This window comes from Haliotis asinina, chromosome 5 (assembly GCF_037392515.1).
Source record: "Haliotis asinina isolate JCU_RB_2024 chromosome 5, JCU_Hal_asi_v2, whole genome shotgun sequence".
NCBI lineage: Eukaryota > Metazoa > Mollusca > Gastropoda > Lepetellida > Haliotidae > Haliotis > Haliotis asinina.
This window is the reverse complement of record NC_090284.1, coordinates 20,471,747-20,487,662: the sequence shown is the minus strand read 5'-3', so window position 1 is coordinate 20,487,662 and position 15,916 is coordinate 20,471,747. Positions and strand designations below refer to the sequence as shown.

Sequence of the window (15,916 nt, the reverse complement as noted above, 5' to 3'; positions counted from 1 at the left end):
GTGGGGAGGGACATTAATGTCAGGGAAAGTGACCATAAACTGGTCAGCCCTCAGACTGTGGCACACTCCGACATTACACACAGCACTTGATCGCATTTATTGTACAATTTTCACTGTCGTATAAGTGTCACGCCAAACTGAAAGGCAAATTGGGCCTCACAAATTTGATGTTGTTATGAAATTATCGGGCAACATTGATACGATAGTGGTGACACTCCGACAGCGTTTGGGAAAGGTCCGAGTCAGGTCGTCACTGAGCCGGGTCTATTACTGTTATGGAGGTATGCTGTGTACAATGACGCGACATGACAACCACCTATCTTTGTGTCACCCTTACTCTAGGCTGGCTCACAACATAGGCCGCCTCAGTCGTCACTGACGCTAATCGTAGGGGAAGCTACAATTTATTAGTAGCAAAATTAACAGCCTCCACCTGTTTTTATTCTGAGCATTTAAATATGGACATAATAAGGCGAAATGCGAGGATGAAGTGTTGTTAGGCAGAGCTATTAAAAGAGAGCTTTCGTCTGGTAATTCTAGTTGTAGCCCGAAAACTGCTCGCTCTGCTGTACAGATTGTCAAAGATTTGCCACGTTTTATTGTCTTGTGTTCTTTTCTGCCACATTGCTTGAATAAAATTGGGATTGACAACTAGAAGTTGCTTATTATTTTCAATTTAAGGCTTATTGTAAATCGCAGACAGCTCTCAGACAAATTGGTACCCATTTGGTTGTGTCGCATTCCAAATTGGAAGTGTGCTTTTTGCTGTCTTATCAAGCTGCCAAAGGAAAAAGCATGGCTGGCCGGTCAGCATTAATGACAGGGACAACCATTTTGCAATAAGAATAGTATGTCCAACATATGGGCTCCATTCATTGTCAATTATGAAGTTAGCGTAAGTGCAGGTCACGGCTTTGCGTACCCATACAACCCCACCATGGATCGCAGCAAATGAAAAGATAAATAGAATGTAAAATTGTGGGACTTGTGTCATCTGTTGAATCGGGGCCTGTTGTCCGGGGCGGTATGCTCTTAACCATGTTGGCCCTCCGAATCTGGTACACATAAACACGCCAAATGGCTTCTTTCTGGACTTAAAAAAATGTTCAGCAACACCTGACACACTTGGTCCAATAATAACGCTCGAGGTTGCCCATTTTCCTTTTCCATGTTGTGTTGATTGTCAAAAGGACTTTTGACTTGTATGATCTGTACATGATGTTTGGGTGGTGTTACATGTGAACATACATACTCATGCATTTCACCTCGAAGGATGTTAGGACTTGTGTTTAGGACGAGTGACATCTCCTAATCATGCTGTCTGTCAGTCAGTGTCATGCTGGTATCAGGACTAGAGGAAACATTCTAGGCAGCCCTGGTTATCACCTCAGACAAGGAAGACATTAATCCACAGTTATTATACAAACAGTATTGAGTATCAGCTGAGGGTTCACAAATACACTAAAGAATGTTCTGGTATCAATTTTCAATTTTTATTGAGATTTGTTTTAGGATGCTGAGGATTGGGGGAAAATGGCAGATGTTTCTGTTTTATCTGCAGTGTTGTTCAACAAGAATAGGACAAAACATATTCTGCTCTAGACCTAATTATAATTTTGAAATTTATATATTAATGTATTATGTATTGTTTGGTGGTGTATGTGAATTTGTTGTTTCAAGAGTCAGTTAAAATGAAAGTTTGTGATACAAAGTAAAGTACTAAACAACATTAGCTTCCTTACAGGAAAGTTTTCTGAAGATAGAAAATACTATCAATAAACTAAGCACAGAGTATATGTAACCTCTTTGACAAGTAAAAAATATTATTTTGATAGTGAATATAATTTGAAAATAACTTATCTTCAATCAGTGAGACAGATAACATTGTTTTATATTCAGCAAGATCACATTTGGGTCCTATTACATGAAGCCACGTCAGTTTATTAGTGTTGCGTCTTAAATGTGCCTTTCCATAAAACTGTTCAGGGAAGTTTTGTCAAGTTTGATGTTGACATTTTGTGAGAAGCAAAAAAAAAAAATCAAGCATAATAAAACATTTTCTGTTTATGTCTCGAAAGTAGGGGTTAAAGTAGAATAATGGCATCAACAGAAAGCCTGTGTCTTGTGAATCTTATGGGGTCTCTCCTCTATAATGTTGACTCATAGTGAAGCAAAGCAAGCCACTAAGGCAAGCTAGGCAGCCATGACAGTATTATCATCTCTGCCAAGTTTATTTGACATTTTTATTGTGGCATAGCTCATGTTTAAGTCACATGAGAAAGAACATTTGTCAATATCTGATAAATGATTATGGTGTTGCTCAGTGTTCCTGTTTAATTGTATCAGACTTACAAACCATGATGCTGAAATATTTATTAATCCTTTTTCAGATTTACTAGTGTTGTAGTCTGTGAGTTTGGTTACAGAAACATGTGTTATGTCACTGAGTACAGTTCTGAAATGTCCTAGTATCATCAGGCTGCAGCTGTAAATTAGAAATTTCACTCTGAACAACTTACCAGTGTTATGCTGTAATTAAATTTTTTAAACTGTAACTGATTTTTAGGAGGGAATTATTGTCGGGTTCTTATATCCATTGTCGAATAGCAGGTGAATTAATTTGAAATTGGACAGTGGAGCGGGAGCGTTAAGCAGAATAACTGTCCGTCCCTTTTGTCATTTTGTTGGCTCCTATCTCTAGTTTTTATTCCTCAAATCTATTAGAAAAAACTGAATCAAGTTTTATTTTTGGATCATTGCATAAAATATAAATAAAATTATTTCATTTGATCAGTTTGCTACAAGAATCAAAATGATGAATTCGTGGATATAATTTTATTGTGATTAGACAAAATGGTTTTGGTTTTCAAAGACTTATTAAAAATATATGGCAATGATTGTTATTGTATTAAGTGCATATACTTGAGTGTTGTGCTGGCCATACAAAGTAATGCTCCAAAGCAGACTTTTGAAGTGCCTGATGTTGATATTCATATATACACGTACTAGCACTTTGCCTTTGGCACTGTTCACCAGCTATCACAATTTCAAACCACAGTGGTGATCGTGATACCGTTTTGTAACCCAGAAATGCTGTTGTAAATCAGATGTTGAAATTAGTTTCTGAAATTTTAAAGGACTGAATTAATTTGAAATATACGCCTGTGGATTGTTGCAAGTTAAGAAGCTTTGTATTTCATAAGCCCTGTCCAGAAGGATTAAGTGAAAAAAATTATCTTGTCATGGGATCGCTCTTTTAACTGTCCAGCATATCCCTTTTGTCTTACCTGTCATCTGATTTGAAAAATCAGTAATAAAATTTTGGCTATAAGGTGATTATTGCTCTTTTGCACTGTTAGAACATGAAATTATTCCTACTGACAATTTTTCCAATATTCTGTGACAAGCAAAGTGTTCTTAAGGCGGCATTGCGGGCAAGCTGACAATACTTTGACCATCATTTTGGCAGCAGGATATCCAGTTTCTTCAGGCTTTGTTATGAATTACAAATTATTCAAACTAACAATATCACTTTTATTATTTAGGCATCGGCCAGCAGGGTACCCAATCTCTTCGGGCGGATTCTCAGGCTCCTATCCACCTTTAATCAACTCAATATCACGGCTGGGCCCCCCAGGGATCCTGCCACACCCTGGTCTGCCTCACCCCGGCATGCCACCCCACCCAATCATGAGTCCGGGACCAAAACAAGAGATGATGGGGGCACAAACGATGGGCGTTGACAATCACAGGTTGGTAGGGGAAATGATGCAAAATCAATTATATTATTTGAATATTCGAAGAAAAAGTTCAGTTAAATTTCATGATTGTTTTCAAATGAAGGAATGCTTTTTCTTTGGAAAGAGGTCAGTTCATATAAGCAAATTTAGTTTGCTGACTTAGTTTCATTTATAGGGGGAAATGTATATTTAAGTTTTGATGATATTGGTTACATATCAAAGAAAGGAAAAATAATTTTAATTTGGATTCAAGTGTATGAAATCTGTGTCTCATGATTTTAATATGTACAGGGGAAGGAATCATTTGGTACCTAATATTCAATAAAAATTTCCATGAGATATAGCGATATGAGAGAACATCTGAAGCGAGAGAGTCTGATACATCTGTAGGGAGCACCAAGTACTGCATTGAGTGCTGCGTTTAACACCTCGTTAAACGTACTTTATTGCATCATCGTCGTTAATGCCTTCCACAGACTGACAAACTCTCAGCTTACTAGAGAACCAACTGAGCTAACGGCCATGCATTCCACAGATTGTCTTGTTGATAAGATTGTCATGGGGGGGGATTATTAAAATGTTTATAAACATTTGAACATTTATTGCATTTTTATGTTTTAAGGAAATGAAAAGAATGTGCAATGTTCACAACAGTTGTGAAGTTTATGTAGTGGGTGGCTGCTTGTTACTTATTTCGGCCAGATTGTTAAGCTTAAATGAAAGATGGTTAAAAGTGAGAAAAGGGTTAAATTTCTTCAGCTGTAGCCGAGTTTTCAGGTGAGTATGACATAGCTGTTGACATTTCATCAGGAGAGTTCTAGGGCAGAGGATATCGCAATAAGCAATGCTTGTTATATCAGAGATTTACCTGGGATTGGATGACCCGCGACTGTTGTGTCGCCACACAGCAGTGCTGTTTCCTGGTTTGTCTGCACCAGGATCAGAATCTGAGCAGACTACTGCAGCAGATCCAGCTTACTGCTGTTGCAGCCCTCCATCCACAGCATATCTGATGTGTAGGTGACAGATCAGCTTGATAACGGACCCCTGCAAAAGTTTTACATGTAGCTTGCGTCTCTTTTCAGGCATGGCAATATTCCAGATTCTGCCAATAGTTGCCAGAACAACCCCAATCCGGAACCAGAGAAGAAAAAGCCACATATAAAGAAACCATTAAATGCATTTATGTTATTTATGAAAGAAATGAGACCCAAAGTTATAGCTGAGTGCACACTTAGAGAATCAGCAGCTATTAACCAGATATTAGGCCGAAGGGTAGGTCCATGTTAGTTCCCGTCACTGCTATGTTTTGGCAAATTGAACATGAAAGCCGTGACTCCCAGCCTGATTAGATAAGCCACATGTAACTCTTTACTGACACCGACCGACCGACCACCAGGGATCTGAGTGTTAAGTCCATGGTTTTCTTGTCATTTTTCAGGCCCACGTTAAGTTCGAACCCTGGTGAGGAGAGTTCTGGCAGTAATAGCCGAAGTGGGGAAAATACCCAGAAGAAAAAGCCCTATGTTAAGAAACCTCTAAATGCGTTCATGTTGTTTATGAAAGAAATGCGAGCAAAGGTTATCGCAGACTGTACGCTGAAAGAATCGGCAGCTATTAATCAGATTTTAGGGAAGAAGGTGAGTTGAGCTCCACGCTGACTTCTTCAGACCAGTATACAAGACAAGACCTAGTATTTCTCACTCTCCTCCTCCTATGGATAGGCTGTTTGTAAAACTCCTCTCAGGCTTACGTAGGGAGGCCCTCCTGTCTGTGTTCAGTTTGGCAATTCATAGTATGTCACCATACATGTTTCCATTTGTCTATACTAACATGAGTTCACATCAGCTTTTAGAAACATTCGTTCGGTTTGTTAAAAAGCTATCTGGTTAAACGGAATATTACTGCAGAATTACTCATTACTAATATTGTTTGTAATAAATCTGTTTATTTATTATTCATTAAGACATATCTGACATTCAAAACAGATTATGTGTTACAGGTTTTTGGATGTTCGTCTTCTATTTGTAGATGCTAAATTACTTATTGCATTAAAGATATTGTGTAATAGCTGTTGAAGTGAATCAGAAAGAATCTAGCTTCGTAATGAAATGAGTTCAGAAATAGCTGGACATGTTTTGTTGTAAGGTTTACTTTGTGGATGTTTGAATGTTGACTGTGGTTTGTTCCAGTGGCATGCATTAGACCGGGGTGAGCAGTCCAAATACTACGACATGGCACGGAAAGAAAAGGAACTTCATCTGCAGCTGTATCCAGGGTGGTCAGCTAGAGATAACTATGCGTCACATGCCAAGAAAAAGAAACGGAAAAAAGACGGCCCTGGTGAAAATAAAGGTAATACTCATTGATTGTATGGAACATTGCAACCAGTTGTTCATGTCTCAGAGTGGCGGAAGGATAACCTTCTGATTAATGTGTTTGCTTATCACGCATAAGACCCTGGTTCGATTCCCCACATCTGTACATTGTGCGAAGCCCATTTCTGGTGTCCACTGCTGTGATACTGCTAGAAATATGAAGGCGGCATAAAGGCTGGTTAGCCGTGAGGGTAATGTGGCTACTCATCTGTCTGGGTTCAATTCTCTACATGAGTAGCATGCTTCGAGACCATTTCTGTGTTCAGCATGATAATTTTTATGGAATATCGCTCAAAGCTGTGCAAAATTCTACTGTCACTGATGCAGTGCTTGCATCTTATAGCTATAATTGTTTTAATTTTAATAATTTACCCTATGTACTGGGTCTGCCTTATTGCACATAGATCTTTGTATCGGTTGTTTATATAGGGAATATGTTTGTTACGTTTAATGTTTGTTATGTAATCATAGCAAATCTGTTTCTCGACATTATGTGGTATTTTCAATTAGCACAGCATTAGGGTTGTCCTGGTCAAGTGTTTGCTTTGAGCTGTGAACATTTAAAACCTTGGTCTGGAAATTTATCAAGTGCATAGTTAAGGGCTAACATTTTGACACTCGAAATTACGCGCTATAAGAGAAAAAGGTATGTTCTGGTTGCCATAAATCTAACTGAAGATTGTCATATTTTCTTTTAACTGAATGGGTAAGTCATTAATACATAGGAATTAATACAGCTGGAAGGTAGGGAAAATTGGGAAAACTTAACAAGACAGGACCAAGATAGACATTCACCCTGCCTGTCCTGCTGAGGGTTAAAATATTCTGTTGAGAGGTATGAGCGCTATGTGGTTTGGTCGTATGGTAACCAGTGGGGCAGTCAGAGTTGGAAGTGAGAGGGCAGAAAAATAGCCATGTGGACGGAAAAAGATGAACTCGCTTGGCTCAGTTGGTATTCTATATTTTTGAGCAAATGAACATGTTAGTGGATTTCTTACGATTGGCAAGTCAAGTTATTGGCTATGTTTCATCATGTAGAAAGTTAAATTAAAGAGAGTAATGGAAACCCTGCTATAGATTTGTTCCGTAAGTCGTGCTGATGAACAATAGTGGCAGGGATATGAACGGGGGCTGCAGTACTCCTGCAGCAGGAGGCTGAGCGTGTGGAAGCAACGGTGCTAGTCCAACTTGCTGCCGATATTGATTAGTATGGGGGTTAATGCGGATTAAAATACCGAAAAAATACAATTACACTCTCACAGTTTCCAGTATGGGAAATCATTACCCTAACTTGTGAAATTGCTGGATTCTGGAGTGAGACTGATAATTTGGTGGAAACTGCATGTGTGATGGCGAGAATGTTTAGGTGGGTTATGTGCATGATGAAACCGTAAATCAGCCCCTGTCACAAGTACATCTCTCGTCAAGGCTTACCATCCTGTGCTCCGTGACCCTCGTACACTCTCATGCGTGTCTTGGATCTTGGGGAAGGTGTCTTCAGACTTAGCTCCATCTCGCTGGCTACTCCTTTTTTTTCTGTTAATTTGGGAAAAAAGTTGGAAATCAATATTTGAACATGTCCCCTGGTTTGAAGCAGTGAGAACTAGTTAGCAGGAGCTGTGCTCAGTGCTGTATGGTCTCTTTGCCTATCTGATTATTTGGTCGTCGCTTTTTCCGCGGTGACACCCAGGAAGTGGATTGTGTAGGTTTAACTTAATTTAGTGAAATGATAATAACAAGCTGAACAGGGAATAACAGCAATTAAGATGATTCCAGGTCATTATCTGTTTGTGAAAAAGTTGCAAAGGGCAGTTGGCCGCAGTTTGAATTGACATGTTATCTTAGGCACTGCAGTTTATGTTTCAGAATGTACACACGCAAAGAAGTGCCGTGCTCGGTTCGGGATGGAACAACAGACTCAGTGGTGCAAGCCCTGTAGGTGAGTGCATCTGCCTAGCTTCCTCAGGCACTAGTGGCTAATGCAGAAAAGTTGTAGTTGGCCGCCCATCGCCACCAGCAGTTGTTGCCTCAACCTCACAGGCAGGCTGCGACTGCCGTTCTTAGCCACCTTTCTCCCAGCAGACAGGCTGTAGGCTTGATGTAGGAGGTGAAACTACAGCAGACACTTGATTTGGAAGAGTTACGTTCGGTCAGACTGTTCATGCCCAAGTGATCTTGTCAAGGATGCCCCGAGCTGTCTCTGCAGGACGAGACATGAGACACTCTTCATGTGTCTTCGATGAGTTTGTTCCATGAGGATGGTTATGTAGACCTATACAGGAAGATTCAGCAGAAGTTGGTTCATTCAAAATATCAGCAGAAATAATCTTTTCCTTAATTTTTTTCCCATTTTATTTTTTTAAAAATTTTTTCATTTATTTTTTTTTTTTCGTTAATTTGCTGCTGAACTTTTCTGCAATGGCCATGTTGTCTCGTTTCAGATCGATGCATGACACAAAGTGTGAACATGACAGTTCCTCTGAATTAGAAACGAAAAAGTCCACCGACGTATAATAGTAAGGTATTCTTGAAAATCTCGATGGAGCATGCTCAATGGCTGCTTGTTGAGTGTTGTGAGCAGCTTGCAGTAGCTTTGCATGAGGCTGTCTGGTGAAGGGCAAGCCTGTCCTGACTAGACCATAGACAGACCAGGGGACGAACCAATCATGACACTGACCGGACACTGACCACTTGCTTGTATGGAGTGTATACATATCTACATACTCACTTTTGTTGCTTGAGCTTGTCTCACCTCTGTACCATCTCCTGTTAGCTGGTGCTACTCATGTAATCCCAGTGCCAGGTTTGTGTCAGCGGGGGCATTGATGCCCCCTTTCAAACACTTCCAGCTGTTTCTTTTCTTGTCCCTTTCTTCAGTGTAGTCCTTCACGTAGAGTTTCAGATCAGTTCTTTACAATCTTAATGTAAGTGTGTCCTGAGCACCATAGCTCTCTCCCACTTTGTTACAGAAAATGTAGAAAAACATAGGCTACCCTTCTATTGCACAGGTAATTCTACATATGTAATTTCCAACTTGGCACCTTATCAGTTACTTATGATAAGGTATATCATGTTAACAAAATAGCCGAAAAAATGGCTAGTTCTGCTTAAAAAAGTTCCTGAACATGTTAGAGTGTATTATGGGTAGTGGCCTTGACCTCCAGAGTCCAACCAATGCATGGTGCCCCTGCATGACCACCTGCTGATCTGCCTGACCAATCAGATTTCTTCTCTTGCAGGATGAATGGCCTGTGGCGTGACTGACAATATGCTTGCTTACAGTAACCATTAACCACATATATTGCTTGCTGTCTTGCCCATATCACAATATATATTTCTATATCATATAGATGTATCTGTGTCTGTGTACCAAGTGTTTTTGGGGATGGGGTTGCGGAGCATGAATTGAGATGACATTCAACATGAGCATGTGCTGCAGAAGTCCATTACCAATCTAATTCATTCTGTGGTTGGCATTTTCTTTGGTTTTTGGACTCACTCAGACCATTGTCCTTCTCTATCTTGGCACGTGTTGATTATTTGGTTCTTGTCAGCATGTGGCAACATTGTTTTAGCTTCACTGTACCAAGCCTCTTGTGCCTGGACTCCAAATGTTTCCTCGTTTTGACATTGTAATTCGCAAATAGATTATATTGGAATTCTCACAATATAAATTTTAATTTTTTTTTTTTTGTCTATGAGGTATAGATGTTTGCCTGGTGTGAGGTTGTAGAGCTTCTTTATTGTAATGTACTAGTAAGTAATCTAGTGTGCTGACTAGTGTTCCAGTGGTAACTATAACACACATTTTGCTTCTTGTTACTGCTTTCCATAACCTCAGTAGAGCTGTAACAGCTTCAGTATCCATCTTCATCAAACTTTAAGTGGACAATTTGTAACTGTAATTTAATTTCTTTGGAAATGGTTCCGTAAGTGCTGTCAGTGGATGTACTCTCCTATTTTGATGTTGACATTGGTGACTTAACTGGGATGTGTTTATTTCAGGAGGAAGAAGAGATGTGTTCGTTTCCTGCGTGGGGAGGGGGAAGACGGGGGAACCTCGGATGAAGAATTGGATGACGACTTGTGCAATGACAGTTATGCTGAGTCGGGGAGATCTGGCGTGGACAGTGACTGTAACGTGGAAAGTCCACTGCCAGGCCCTCAAAGTGACAGCTTTCATTTGAAACCCTCGGAGAAGTGCCATAACTCTCAGCACCTGTCCTCACCCTTTGGCCCAGGTAGTGGTGATGCCCTGGATGTGGACTTGGATGACGCGGAGAAAGCTCTTAGCTTTCACGCTGAGTCCAAGCTGTGCATGGATCTCCCACAGACACCACCCTCTGTGCCCACATCCTGACGCCTGGACTGACGGAGGGATGGACAGGCGGGCCCACCTGGAGACGGGGACAGGTGTTTCCTTGCTCCCACAACAGGGCAGCAGCAGCAGCAACAGCAGCAGCTGGGTGTGTGTAGCATAATACAGTCTACGTGAGCTTGTGGATCTTGCAAGAATGCACCCGATTGACTGACTCTTTGCCTGAAGTGTGACTGTCTGCACCTGATTGGGTGACCGTGCTATTTAGACTGGCTGTGTACAGGCCGAGTCCGGCAGAGACCATAGCTGCTACTTGTGATGCTCGGAGAGTGATTATTTTTGTATAGCGTGGATATCACTGAGACCAGATTGTGACATTACTGGCACTGACCGAGGACTTGATCCCGAACAAACATCTTCATCTGAGTATCGATCAAGTCATTGTGAACGAAGAAGAGTGAGATTGACACTCGATCTGTATGTGCCAGAGTTGTGTGTGCTGAGAGACTGCAGCAAGAGGCTCACACCATCTTAGCATTACTACATAATACGTGTGTACCACTGCGAGTGTCGCTGGCTCCCCGACAGGGCGGCCAACTGCAGGCGACAGCCACCATGTGCCTGGACCTAGATTGGTGGTAGCACCACTGGTATGACCAGACTTGTGTATCTCGTATGTTCTATGTGATCTCTGTTTCTAGGTATTGACAAATACTAGTAGTAATTTCAAGTACACTCTAAGTGTCCATTTGTACCACATGGGGGGAGGGGCATGCGCTGCCGTCGCACTGAGTAGGTCTTTGTTTATCATGTGCTGAGGCTCGGGGGAGGTAGTACAGGGGTTGAAGGTGCAGGGTCACTTGCTGACCAGAAGCTGCCCAATATGACCAATAGTGTTCAAGTTTCTTCCATCAGTCCCCACCAACTTTTGAGATGAGTCTTTTCTGTTGGTCCCCACTAAACCTTATGATGAGTCTCTTCTGTTGGTCTTTACAAATCCCAGTGATATGTCATTCTGTTGGTCCTCACAAACCCCAATGATAAATCTCTTCTCTTTGTCCTCACAAACCCCAATGATGAGTCTCTTCTGTAGGTCCTGACAAACCCCAATGATGAGTCTCTTCTGTAGGTCCTCACAAACCCCAATGATGAGTCTCTCCTGTTTGTCTTCACGACCCCCAATGATAAATCTCTTCTGTTGGTCCTCATGAACCCCAATGATGAGTCTCTTCTGTTTGTTCTCATGAACCCCAATGATGAGTCTCTTCTGCTTGTTCTCACGAACCCCAATGATGAGTCTCTTCTGCTTGTCCTCACGAACCCCAATGATGAGTCTCTTCTGTTTGTCCTCACGAGTGTTAAAACGTAAGTATCCAATAACCTTTACAATGAGCCCCTGATAATTCTTTAGTCTGTCGGTACCTCTACCACAAGTCTCCACTTGTGTTCCTACAACACATCATCACTGGTCTCCACAAGTGGTCATTTTACCCTTACCTTAGCCTGCAACTGCCAACCTCAGCCTTATGCATAGTAATCTTGTCACAAGATTGTCCTTTTTTGGGTAGCACGCTGGTACATAGAAAATCTAATTGAACTTTGAAATGACACACTGCCATGTTGGATACAGCTCTCATATCTGCCAGCTTGTGTATACAGCTGTCGTATCGACCAGCTGTCGTATACAGCTGTCATATTTGCCAGCTCGTGTACACAGCTGTCATATCTTCCAGTCAGTGTATACAGATTTCATATCCACAATCTAGTGTATACAGATGTCGTCTCTGCCAGCAAGTGTGTACGGACTGTCTTGGTCTAGATTTGCATAACATTTGCATAATATGCTAAAAGTTGTCATTTCAAAGTGTATGTAACAAAATCAGTCATCGAAATTGTGTTTTCTGACCTTGCTGTCACAGACGTGTGTGACTGTGTGTGTAAAAGTCTCTCTGGTTAGTGTTGCAGTGTGTAGCAACATCATGCACAGCAGTGTGTGCCCGCAGTATCTGCAAATCTGCAGGTATTTATTTTTGTATTTTGAGTCACAAAGTTAACTTGAATTAATTCCAAAACATGTGAAAACCATTAGTCTACAGTTACCTCATAGACGGTTGTTTGATATGGATATGGACCAGCACACTCCTTGGGTGTGGTCGGTATCTGGAGAAAGGGCGGATGGGAGGGAAGTTTGCATGTACAGCGCCAGGGATCTCTTCTCCTGCAGTTTTTGACAATGTTGATCTGTTCAACTGTAGATACCATATATGTGTATCATAGGTGTATGTATGTATACACAACATTCAAACATTTCCCATTCTTCAGGAAGAGCGTAATTCCAGTACCCTGTGTCACAGTGAGTGAGCCATTGTTTACAGCAGTCATGTGTCTATCTGTTGTCCTCATGAGACCAGGTAGGGTCTCGTGCACACTCCCAGAGACCTAGCTATCTCGTCACTTTTGTCTCCTTGTCTATCAGTTTTATTCACTTTCTGAACGTTTGACCAATTGTGTTATGATTTTAGAATGTTCCTAGTCGGTTGTTTTAGATTTTACCGATTTGTAGATTTAATACAATGCCAAAGGTTTACGTAGAAATGGCCAAAATGTCTCTACCATTACTATCATGTCCCTGAAGCCAGTCTTGTGGCAGGAATTGCGACGGTGTGGTGGAACATCCGCTGTTACTGTTGTCGCAGTGTACACTCTACTTGTCCTCCTCTGCAGTCTTCAGTAAATTGTACGTGCCATGATGCTTGCAGACCTGATAAGAATATAATTTTGATATTTCATTTGTCCCTGCTGACACTAAACAAATGTTTAAAAGTGAGATAAGATAGGCGAACTGTACCACATCAGAAGGCAGAATAACACTGTATCCTACGAAAATGTTGACCCTTATAAAATGTGAATATATAAATATATGGCGTAGAATCATAACAGCATTTTATTTTTTCTAGCAACAATTGGCATATTTGTGTGCTATATTAGAATATTTCTGTGCCTTATTCTGAGTGGTATTACAAAAACGATTGTGTTGTGATCAAACCTGTTATTCAAGTTTTAGGTGCTTTTGAAATTTTTTGAAAGAATCCAATTGTGTTCGGAGACTGCAAATTACATTTGGTGGAAAGGTTCCTGATTTGGATGTAATCTGTTGTCTTTACATGAAATGATCAGGTAATTTAAACTAGGTGAATGACATCTCTTCAGGCCTAATCACAGGGAATGAGCAATGAAGTATTTTAGTCCTTGGTGAACTGTTTTATGTTTCTGTTGTATGAACTATACTATATTCTGCTGTCTGATTGTTACTCTGAGCTGAATAGTGACAGCCACCGTTGATTAAAGTCTACGATGAGCATTGATGGACCACAGTTTACAAATTGTTCATCTTATTTTGTGCTTACAAGGCATGATCCTTTTACTATTGTCTAAAGATTTTATTCACAATTTAGCCACCAAGTGGTAATGGACTGATGTTATTATGAACATTTTTTCTTATCCCAAAAGAGATTATTATGACTTTTATTCCGAATCATGATTGAATAACAGTAGTTTTAAAGTAGTACAAGTACTTTAAAAATGCTTTTGTTTGTTAGATTATGTTTGTTACCTGCACTGGTTTAGTAGCAGAGATGAAAAAAAATGATGTGTAAATGCTTTTGTAAGTTCCCGATTTTCCCTTTGTAAATGTAATTGCGTTAATCCAGTCATATGAACAAAATGCACTGCCATACTGTACTGGTGTCTCATCGCCCAAATAGTCAGCCATACTTTACTGATTTGTCATGACTGAGATGGTCTGCCATACTGGAGTCTCCAGACCCTGATAGTCTGCCCTCAAATCTTATTGTCCTCAAAGCCTGCAAAACTTTCTTTGCATTGAATGAATCTAACTCCAAGCATACTGTACTGGATTCGAGTCTCAAGGCATCAGTGTTCTGCGTTTCCTTAATGGAATCGCATGTTTGCCCCTCTGAGAAGCCATACTTTATTTGACATCCATGGCCTAACTGAGGCTCCACACTTAACTGGAATCAACTAATGTGCTGATATTGGTAATACCACATACTGAAATGATTACTTTCTTTTGGACACACTTCACCAGCTGTTTGGTCAAACTTCAGATGATGGACACAAATGCAGTTCCTGCATCATTGCATATTGAAATTCTGATCAGTGTTGATAGTGAAAACCTGGGTCTGTGTTTCTTCTGCGTTGGAGCACAGTGTTACTGAAAACTTACAGATATAACTGACTTGTCCTAACTAATTTCAAAGAACATTGTGTAAACATGTTTGTTTTTGGTATTGGCATGTTATTTCATCACAGCAAATATGTTATAAGTCTGTCTGCATGAATGATGCTCCATTGTACACATATGAAATTAGGAAATCATTTAGAAGGCAGTCGTCCTTTGTTTTATAGCCATTGATTATGTTACCGAAGTAAGTACAGGACTGTAATTAGGGATTTCAAGGTTTTAATGGCACATTCCTAGGAATTGGCAACAGGTCTGCCCCTGCTTCAAGATTCCATGTTTTGAATTTACCAGTCCTCCACCAATGGTAGTACAGTATGGAGAAGTCTTAAAATCTAGATACTAGTCAGAACCTATATAGTATATCTTGATTTGCAGTTAGTGCTAAGATCCTGTGGAATAATAAAGTCCAATGAGGATCAGTTATCAGTGTTCTGGATGACCTGACCCAGTCTGAGGAATGGTGTGTTTACAGCAAGTTCAAACAAGTCCAGAAAATTCTAGTGTGTTCCTGAAAGTTGAGGCATGTATTGAAGGTTCTAGCATGCTCCAGAAGGTTCTCTCATTCTAGCATGTACTGAAGGTTCTAGCTTTGTTGCTCAAGGTTCTAGCATGTACTGAAGGTTCTAGCTTGTTACAGAAGCATCTTTTATGTCTGGGTGATTCCTGGTGAAGGTTACTGGCATCGGGCTGTAGGTTCTAGTGTTCTGTCTGATCAGAATATGTCCTTGTTTTAGGTTCTCAGAGGTTTCCAGTATAGCTTGTCCCAACTTCAGATGCACACAGCAGTCCCTACCTTGGCTGTAGGATGCACTGCTTCTATCCCCCAGAATGGATGTTTCTGATGATGCTTGCAGGGGTGGTGCAGATCACCATCCTCCTCCTAACTGTTGACTCTCGTGTGTGACTGTAAACACTGGCTCCAGGTGTATTCATCTCACAATCATCACTCATTTTATTATCCATTCGTGTATTTATATGTTATCACGTCATTTCTGTAATAAACATCCAGTTGAAACATCATTTCTTTTGTTGTCCATGCAAAGACGCAGCTGTGTAACGCGACAGTGACAGTGTGTGTGCTGTTTTAGCTTCGCTGTGTTATTACAATATTGTTTGCCAGAGGGGAAGACAGTATAGAGATCAGCGTGTGAGTCTCAGAGTCAGTGGTGTCGGGAAAAAATACAGATGCGCCATAGGATATATTGATAAAGTGTTA

General features: G+C 40.6%; 1 protein-coding gene across 7 annotated transcripts in view; it reads left to right on the top strand.

Moving 5' to 3' along the window:
- Positions 1–15,715, top strand: part of LOC137283347 (protein pangolin, isoforms A/H/I/S-like) — a 65,314-nt gene extending 49,599 nt beyond the window's left edge. For 2 of the 7 annotated variants that reach the window (XM_067814804.1, XM_067814807.1), the window contains 6 exons: positions 3,546–3,752; positions 4,826–5,015; positions 5,933–6,095; positions 7,973–8,057; positions 8,560–8,634; positions 10,124–15,715. In XM_067814804.1, the coding sequence (XP_067670905.1) occupies positions 3,546–3,752; positions 4,826–5,015; positions 5,933–6,095; positions 7,973–8,057; positions 8,560–8,632 (718 nt within the window). In that variant the 3' untranslated portion in view covers positions 8,633–8,634; positions 10,124–15,715. Of the gene's footprint in view, positions 1–3,545; positions 3,753–4,825; positions 5,016–5,181; positions 5,381–5,932; positions 6,096–7,972; positions 8,058–8,559; positions 8,640–10,123 lie in introns of all 7 variants that reach the window. The other 5 variants (XM_067814805.1, XM_067814808.1, XM_067814802.1 and 2 more) reach the window with 4 other exon arrangements.
- Positions 15,716–15,916: the final 201 nt, after the last annotated feature.